Raw genomic sequence first — 10,270 nt, 5'->3', positions numbered from 1 at the left:
GTATCACGACTTGTGGTATAATTCGGAGCGTGAAGTGCATATTAGATGGGTGCGGATAGGGCGGGAATACGACCGCTATTACAATGACCAGCTGTGGGGTGACATGGAGGAAGATTACAATGAATGGGACGATGTGTGCTGTCTCCGCAAATTGTTCGGTGAGGAACCGTACCCTCCTGAACCTGTCAGGGAGGCACTATGGGTATAGTAAGTACCGCTATTTTTATTTAAAACAATTTTTTAAATAATTAATAATAAAAATTTTCTGTTATGCAGGAGTCCTGCCTGGTCACTACCACAGTTGCCGCCACCGCAGTCACCGCCACATCATCCGAATTCGGCCGCCCCACCATTATCCAACCACTTAAATTTCATATTTTAAATTTTATATACTTTTTTTTTTGAATATATATATTTTTCTTTTCATATTTTATATTTTAAATTTTAAATTCACACACACATACACACACACACACACAAAATTATAAATATTACACATACCTATTTTATGAATAAAAAAAAAATTATTTTAAATATAAAAACACATATTTTACTTTAGAATAATTCCTCTCTTTCCTCCCATTTATATTAAGAATATTATTATAAAAGAATTATTATTATTAATATTGGAAAAAAAACATTAAAAAAAAAAATTCTCTTTCTTGCGAACACCTCGCGCTCTCCTTCGCTGCATCATCTCTCGCGTGCGCCTCTCGCTATCTCTGTCTCTCGCGTTCGCCTCTCTCTCTCTCTCTCTCTCTCTCTCTCTCTCTCTCCTCGCTGCGCCTCGCGTCATCTCTCTCGCGCTATTTCTCTCGCGCTACCTCTCTCATGGCCCCTAGCCTCTCGGTCCCTAGCCTCTCGGTCCCTAGCCTCTCAGTCCCTAGCCTCTCGGTCTCTAGCCTGGCGTTCCCCCTTCCCCGCATGACGTAATCCCCCGCATGACGTAATCCCCCGCAAGGACCATGAAACGAGCTACGTATGAGAGCTGGGACTGCTTACGGGTGGGAGAAAGATGAAGAATGGAAATGCATGCAAAGAAATTACATCATAATTTAGACTTAAAAACTCTTTATTCTTCTTTTAAATATTTCTTTTCTTACATATTATGGACTAAAAACTAAAGCTGCCAGCTCGCAATCGATGAGCTGATGCTTGTTGAAGGCGTCGCTAGCGCGTATTACATTTGATACTTCTTTAGGATTCGTTACATTGGACGCGATATTTGAAAATTGCGTAAACTTGATATCGACTGTATTGGTAATTTTAACCAATCGATCAAAAGTTACATCAATGCATGGATCGAGATTGAACATACGGTGTAACGTCGATTCGATCATCATCATGCGTACATTTGAAGATTCAAAACTTATTAACTTGGTGTCATTAATCGTATGAAATCTCACTGTTAGTGGTCCAACGCTAAAACTGTGGACATCTTTAGAGTCGTTCCGAAGGAAATTTTGAATATTGTGACGTTGCTCGTAGAGTCCCTTCCACGCTTCGAGAGATAGTATTAATTCCTTTCCTCGATGATCTCCTATGGCGATTTCCACGTAACTCGGTGGATCCACTTTGATACCAATTTCGAGGAATTTAAATTCCGTAGCTGTCAATGCGTATCGTCTACCTAGTATACGAACTGCACGAGGCTTCAACGAAATGCTGTAAAAATGAAATTAGTTTGAAAAATAATACAATTTGTAAAAAATATAAAGATGGAAAGAAGTTAAACAAAACTTACTCGTCACATTTATTCTCAAACGATGGAGTGTCATCACGACTCGGTACGTAATTATTCACACGTCTGCCGGAGCCACTGCTTCTTTCAGCGTAGTACATATTTCCAGATTTTAAAAGTGAACTACCAGCACGAACGATTAACGCAACATTGATCGTATAAAATTAAGAATATACGTGACACTTATTTTTCAAAGTAGTGGGATAAATGTGATGGGACATTCTAGAATACTATTGGCGCTCTGAAATTTAGGAGAAGGGAGAGACGGTGCTCGGATAAAAAGAATTCTTAAACGACTCGCGAGGGAAGAAATGAGGAGGGGGAATAAGAAATAAAACATTAATGTTTAAATATTTTATTTTTCCAAATCTTGCAATTCTTTCTGGCGTTGCGACCAACAGTTAAATATTTTGAACACATTTTGTAATGCGCAATTCTTAACATGTTTTCCACATCGCATAGTGTTTTTAACATCTAGATTATTTAGAGACTCGATATCGTCGTAATCAGCATCTAAGGTCTCAATAATCAAACCGTTTCCCGCATCATCCAATATATCGGCTAACCATTCTCGCTTTTCAAGTCCTTTTACATATACGAGAAAGGATTCTTCTTCTTCTTCTTCTTCTTCTTCTTCATGTGGTCCACCAACGATAGCTGTTGTAATCAAACGCTGAGCCATGCTATATGGAACGTTTCCATCTTTCCATTGTAATCCATGATGATTTTGAGTCAACCATGAGGCTTGGTGTCTCTCCGATTTTATGAGCACACCCCATGGTACAGGACATACGAAAAAATAATGTGATAAAATAAATCCTCTTCTCAGGATTGCCGCTTCCTTTACAATGAATTGTTTATTGAGGATAAACCCCTGTAGCTCCACAAACGTTGGTACGGACATGACGAGATCTCTCTCTCTTCGATGCATCAGTTAAAAAGAAGAATGACAACCATCTCATAACACTTTGATTTATATTCTGCTATGCTTCCCCCTCTCTCTAAATTGTTGGTGCGTTTAGGTGATTTTGCGCACAACGTTGGTCAACGGGTTGTACTGGATCACGCGATCGTGTATGATGAGACAGTACGCAGTGGTATTCATCGGCACATTCTCCTTACACTCGAATTCCAATCTCACATCCACGGTTGCGCTCTTGACCGATTCGTTTTGTCGAGAACAATCGATGATCACGAACGGGCCGTTACGTAGAAACATTGAGACGGTGAGACTCGGCTCGAGATACTCGTATCCATAATAGTTCTTGCAGAAACGCGCATATGTATCGTACAGAATCGACCATCTGTTTTTATCGAAATCCAGATTCATATCGTCGTACGATAACATTCCGAGTTCAGATAGAGTTTCACGTTGGTCATCTTGCAATCGTCGAATCGACTCATATCCTCAGACATGATGTTTTTCCGACCTGTCTGCAGAGCGAATATAACATATCGTGGCTTCAGCTGAGTCGCTGTCTTAATGGCCCATGAATGCTTGGTTGTACGCTGCAATAGCGGATACTCATACAGATCCCACGAGCGAAAACCCATGCTGAGGTAATGTCCGCTTTCCAGAGCGCGCAGCATCGACAGTTTGTTAATCTCGCTCAATAACACATGTGGCATTCGCCATTGTATTTTGAATATGTTGATCACAGGCTCCAGCGTCGAATCTCCAACCAGACAATTGTTGTCGTTGCGCGATCGTATTAAGATTAACTCATGACGAGCGTTAATCACCACTTGTCTGTAATCCTCGCAAAATCCCAATAACATGTAGAGCGGTACGCAAAAATTGAAGTTTCCATTTGCAGTAGTCGGATCAGTCCAGCCGGCGTTTCTCATAATCACGCTTCTATCGGATGATATCGTTACATAGTTTTTGAGCAAACTTGTTATTCCCACGGTTCTGTTGCGATCAATCTCCACGCCATCGAGTTCATATCGAATCTCATCGAACATGAATGCGACACAATTATTTCCCAGTATCACAGCAGATCCGTCGGTTGGTTTATTTATCTTTAGTTCTCCCTCGATGTATAGGAAACTCTCATACGGCAACGTATACAGATCCTGTTGTTGTATGGGTATTCTTATCTCATCACTGTGTCCGAATGTTGTGTTAGCGAACGGGTTGTACGTGTGAGTCTCGATCTTGACGATGCGATCGTCGAAGATTGGCTCGTCTCCGATGTTGAGGATGTCGGTCAGTGTTCAGATGTTTCGCACCACGAATCCCAAAGATTGTAAAAACGCAACGTTTGATGCGTTCAGTTTCTTTTTCTTAGTGCAACCAGATGATTGGATATTAGCGAATGTCGACGTTGTTGTCGCTGGCTCCGTAAAGATTGTGTTATCTCTCGTGTCTTTCGATCCGTTCAATACGAGCATCTCATACGCCGCACACGTACGTTATCGCTGTCGTCGTCGTACGTGCAATCTAATGGTGATCTCTTCTCCTCGAAAATAGAGCAATCGTCTGTCCTGGTCGACAACGCGTAACGTTAAATCCGTAATGCTCCGCACGATGATCGGCAGATAAATGATGTGCGCCGGTGTTTCCGATATCTTATATCCTGGTGGTACCCTCGGTGAAAATACATGTATCGTATGAACGAGTTTGCCGTTGCTGTACGCGCCCGCGGTCACATTACATTTTACGCGGATAATGTTCACGTTGATAATATTAATCGGCATGTCCGACTGGTACCATTTTCGCGGCTGCAGTATACGGTTCGAGAATCCCAGCAGCGAGCCAATGTTGTTACGCTTGCTAAAATTCATTCTGTAGGCGCATTTGATCTCGCTCCTCATCGTATTATAATTAGCGCGGAACACTATCGGATATTCTCCATCTTCAAAGTCACCGTCGTCATTCGTCCGAATATGCGTGGTGTCAGCGTGTTTTTTATCATCGTCACGAACAGCGTGTCGCGGACGTTTTCGTAAAATTGCATGTTTCAAAAACTCATGTATCGCTTGCAGCTCGTACGATCCCTCGGGAATCGTAATTTCCGCGGTATCTTTGCCAAAGTAAAATTTATTATTCGAGGAATTCACGTTCGATATCGTATGATAAGTCTCAAAATCCGCTAGACCAGCTTGTATTCGAAAGTAGTTTACCGCGAGAACACTACTCTTCCCGGTCAGTGTGAATGTCATAGACATGTTGACAAAACTGTTAAACGAATACTGAGTTAAATAGTGCAATGTCAGTCTTTAAATTCACGTGCATCGATCGCTCGGAGAAACTGTAAGCACAATTGTCCACAGATGCTTTGATTGTAAGTTTGAAGAGGTGTGTCATTGTATTGTATCTTTGTCACATTTAAATATCGCACCAATTCATTCGGCGGTCGAAGATTGCCGAAACTGTCAAAATACATAGCGCGATCCCCCCTCTTTGCATACGCTACCCAATGAGTACCCGATCCTTTAGCGTTATCCAAATTTACGATTCCGCTCTCGTTTCGATATATACCACCGATCGGTAATGAATCACGCATGAAAACACCTCTAAAATACGGAATGTGCATACGTTTTGCCAGTTGTAGCAATTGTATGTTGGTAGTTACGCCCTGCGGCATTTTTAGCCTCTCTTTGACGTTTTTTTTTCCTTTTTCTCGTTGAAACTCCTCGTCCGTGTTTGTATGGAGCGAGATACAATCCGTGACCTTCCATGGCGCGATTGTGACGTAGCATCTCTTGCAGCTGACGTTGTGCAGCTTTTCCGTCGTTCATCATCTTTGCTACACCAGCCGCTCCACCGACCAGAGATCCGAGCGCGCCCAACATTGGTAGAATCGGTAATACACCCCCACGTTTCGCTACCGGAAGTATTCGTTTCTTCGCCATCTTTTTCTTCGTCTTCGTCTTTGTCGTTTTCAGGCTCATACCGAACTTCGTCTTGGCTTTCATCGCTGCCCAGACAGCTGTGGCGGCGGCTCTCTCACCGAGAGTCGAATCTCTCGCAACGATGCGAGTTTGCGCTTCCTTGGCGAGTATCCTATCTGCCGCGTGTCTCTCGATGAGATCGTTGCTTCGAGAGTACGCTATATCGTGTTCAGGGCACGCCGCGTCCAATGGGTTGATACCTCGATCGCCTCTGGCTAATCGCTTTTGTAGTCGCGTGCCCGGACCGCAAAACTGATAGCCGGGGATATGGAATTCGATCGGAAGTGCGTTTATCGCGAGATTTAATAGGCCTCTACCTATTTTCGTTGACATTCGCTGCAATCTTTTATCATCGGCGCTGAACCGTCAATGTGCGTTCGCTGTCACGGTCGATTGTAATGTTCGAAACAGCGGCGATAGGTTTGAACCTCCAAATCCGCCTTTATATGTTCCGGAAGCTTGTCCCACACGCAGTGGACGTAATTGCCGCACATTCGCAATAAAACTGTTTTCGACACAAATTGTAGCTGTTCGGCGCTCAAATTACAAATATCGTAAGGACTTGATAGCAAGACAAACATTTTTTCGTTACTGAGCAATTCGCGGTTCCGTGCAGCTATAAATAGGCAGACGTTCGATCCAGTCAGGAGTGTGAAAATGAATTTCGTGCGACAACCTTTCGCGATACGCGTGACGAATTACGACGCCAGATTACGATCGATGGGGGACAACGCGGAGATGCGTAGATACGGTACGATACTGCCGACTACTATACGCGCGATCGTTTGCGGCCCCTCGAATTGCGGTAAAACTAACGTGTTGATTAGTTTGATAGAAAGCCCGCACAGCTTCCGCTTTGAAAACGTGTACGTGTACTCAAAATCGCTGCAACAGCCAAAATATCGGTATCTGGAGAATTTGTTGACGTCGATCGATGAAATCGGCTATTTTACATTCTCCAATAACATTGACGTCATTCCACCGAGCGAAGCATGTCCAAACTCGATTTTCGTTTTCGATGACGTGGCGTGCGACAAACAAAATACGATAAGAGAATACTTTTCAATGGGACGCCACTCGAACGTCGACTGCTTCTATCTCTGTCAAACATACGCAAGAATACCGAAACATCTTATACGCGACAACGCAAACCTGCTAATCTTGTTTAAACAGGATGGTATCAACTTGAAACATGTGTACAACGATCACGTGAATACCGACATGTCATACGAGGATTTTAGTGAATTATGTCGTACTTGTTGGCAGCAAAAGTATGGATTCCTAGTAATAGACAAGGATAGCTCGCTTACGAACGGCCGATACAGAAACGGATTTAACGTGTTCGCGATACCGCAAAACAATTAGTCGTTGCCGATGTTCTGTCGAGAGAGGTGAACCACGAGCTTTCGACACTCTACCGACATGGCTGAGAACGATAATATTCGCGAGCGTGAAAAGATAGCGAAGGAGATTGCGAAAACGAGTGAATCAATCCGCAAGAAACATTTTTTGGTCGCGCTTTGAAGACCGGTAAGATCGATGACGATATCGCGGTCAAGACCCATTTTAGACCTATTATTGAGCCGCTACAAAAGATTGTCGACAACTCAATCGCGGTGAAAAACGAGCCGGAAAGTACCGCAAAGATTAAAATCTTACCCATCAAGCGGTACAAGGAGGAGGAGGAGGAGGAGGAAGAGGAGAAGGATGACGCGACACCGAAAAAGAGGAAACGGTCAAACCCGAATTGCTCATCGACACCGCGTACATCGGATGCTTTACTGGATGAACCGATGATAACCTCTACACCGTTCGCGACAACGAGAATCGTACAACCTATGATACCCGAAACACTCGCAAACGAAAATATTTTCGAAACCTCGGGCAGCACGCTCGAAACATCGTTTGTTCGAAACACATTACAAACGCTGGAAGGTCAAGAAATGTTGCGAAAGCACTTGGGACCACTCGGACAAGAATACATGAGCACTCTCTCGGTGGCGACAAAGAAAGGAAAATCGATCACGTGTACGGTGTCTATTTCGACAAGGATGAAATGCGTCTCGGTAACAAACGATTCGACATTGACAAATATGACTCTATAATTATAGACAAAGTGAGGTACATTGGTACACCAGGATTATACGAGTTGATCTTCAAGAGAATTCCCGATGATGACATTTACACGGAGGATGATATGCATAAATACAAGAGCATATTATTGGCGACGAACGCGCATAAACGCAATATGACACGCAAGGCCAATTACGAAGCAACAGGGGATACAAGTACAAACATATAATCGCACCAGTGATTTCGATTTAAAAGAAAAAATCTGGAAAGGAAGTATTCATGCCTCACGCGATGGCACTAACCGACAATAAGATCGATTACATACACTGGGATGACCCCAACGAGCTAGTGGATCGGGTACGATTGCTGGACGCTTCGCGCCGAGCTGGCCACAACGCTCACGACAATGAGATCCTGTCGATCATCGAGGAACTTCGCGAAGCAGGCATTATTATAAATTGAATGATGTCTCGACAAATCTAATCAGTCGATCAGCGTCACTCGTATCGGAAAAAAAAAAAAATGCCTATCAACAATTTTGGATTATTCGAACAAAGAAATGATGCAACCGGCACAAGCGGTTCTTGGGATAGATTGGTGAAAAGTTATGTGCACGAAAACGCTCTGTGTCGCGTCGTTACGGACTATGACGCAAGGTCGCGGAAGATTCGTCGTGTAGCGCAACCTGAGGCTGACACCGATGCCGTCAACAAACTGTATGTGGAATCCTGCGTTAAAAGATTGATGAATCAACAGAAAGAATCAGATGAGAAGCTGACTTCGTTCGAGAAGGACTTGCGGGCAATACAGATTGTGATAAACGAACTTCAACGCGCGGCTAACGCTAACTCAGAAACGGCTATCAACCTGAATGAGCAGCAGTGAACGGGTTAGGAGCGGCTATTGAACGGTTATCGAACATTTACGAAGGGTTATCGAACGGCTACGAACAATTATCGAACAGATACGAAGGATTATCGAACTACTATCTAACTACAATGAGTGGCAGTGGTAGTGAACGGCCTAGCAACAGCTGCGAACGAGGCTACCAACAACTCAAGCAAGGCTGCGAACGAGGCTATGAACGGCCTAGCAACAGCGAACGAGGCTACCAACAACTCAAGCAGGGCTGCGAACGAGGCTATGAACAAGTCATTAACGGTTACATGCAAGGCTACAAACAACTCAAGCAGGGCTGCGAACGGGTCAGTAACGGCTGCGAACGGGTCAGGAAAGGCTACGAACGGGTTAGAAACGACTGTGAACAAGGCAGCGAACGAATCAAGAACGATTTTCGAATGGGTCAAGAACGGAAGTAAACAATGCAAAAACGGCTCAAGAACGGCTCAAGAACGACTACGAACGGCTCAAGAACGGTTCAAGAACGGGTCAGGAACGTGTCAGGGACGGCTACGAACGGCTCAAGAACGGGTCAGGAACAGCTGCAAATGGGTCAGGAACGGCTACGAACGGGTCAGGAACGGCTCAAGAACGACTACGAACGGCTCAAGAACGACTACGAACGACTCAAGAACCGTTCAAGAACGGGTCAGGAACGTGTCAGGAACGGCTACGAACGGCTCAAGAACGGGTCAGGAACGGCTGCGAACGGGTCAGGAACGGCTACGAACGTGTCAGGAACGGCTCAAGAACGGCTACGAACGGCTCAAGAACGGGTCAGGAACAGCTACGAACGGGTCAGAAACGGCTCAAGAACGGCTATTGAAGAACCACAAACGAAAATGAATCGCAAAACGAGCGACAAACGGCGATCGAGAAAAACCGACGAAGCGATGAAACAACATAGTTTGGAGAAACGGCAGTTGGTGAACGAACTGCACGCGCCGGCAAGGAAAAATTTTCCCCGAACACGTCATAGTGCGGGGATACGATCACCTGTGGCAAGCTGACATCGTTGAGATGCGTCCGTACTCTCGTTTCAACAGAGGTTACCATTACATACTCACCGTCATCGATGTGTTGAGCAAGCATGCGTGGGCCATTCCACTCAAGAGTAAAGGTGGAAGCGAGACGGCTGACGCTATCGCCGAGATAATTCAAGATAGCAAGAGATGCCCGAGAAACATGCAAACCGATATGGGGAAAGAATTTTATAACGCCGACGTGCAACGGCTTATACGGAAACATAACATCAATCACTATTCTACATATTCGGTATTGAAGGCATCGGTCGTCGAGCGATTCAATCGCACGCTGAAGAACGACATGTGGAAGATGTTTACGCTGAACGGAACTTACAAGTGGATCGACGCGTTGGCGGAACTCGTATCGGATTACAACGCGCGCAAGCATCGAACGATCGGCATGCGACCCGTCGACGTCACCCCCGCGATCGCTGATAAACTTTTAAAAACGGTATATAGTAACATAAAGATTGCCGCTCCGGCAAAGTTCAAAGTGACCCGGTACGCGTTAGCAAGTACAAGAAACTTTTTGAGAAGGGTTACACACCAAATTGGACAACCGAAGTGTTTAAAATTGTTAAAGTGCAGCGTATTAATCCCGTAACCTATTGTAGGATTAGAATTATTTTAAAAG

General features: G+C 44.4%; 1 protein-coding gene across 1 annotated transcript; it reads right to left on the bottom strand.

Annotated features, from left to right (window-relative positions):
• Window positions 1-1,106: 1,106 nt before the first annotated feature.
• Window positions 1,107-9,714, bottom strand: LOC145941446 (uncharacterized). The gene is made up of 2 exons (XM_083047559.1): window positions 9,679-9,714; window positions 1,107-1,652 (listed from the first exon to the last, which is right to left on the bottom strand). Exons 1-2 carry the CDS (start codon window positions 9,712-9,714, stop codon window positions 1,107-1,109), a joined length of 582 nt encoding a protein of 193 aa, XP_082903685.1.
• Between the last annotated feature and the right edge of the window lie 556 nt (window positions 9,715-10,270).

The sequence above is a fragment of the Prenolepis imparis genome, unplaced genomic scaffold (assembly GCF_030444845.1).
Source record: "Prenolepis imparis isolate NDT839.2.m4 unplaced genomic scaffold, iyPreImpa1.0 SCAF_10, whole genome shotgun sequence".
NCBI classification, from domain to species: domain Eukaryota; kingdom Metazoa; phylum Arthropoda; class Insecta; order Hymenoptera; family Formicidae; genus Prenolepis; species Prenolepis imparis.
The sequence above is the reverse complement of the archived record's forward strand: the minus strand, read 5'-3'. Positions and strand labels throughout refer to the sequence as shown.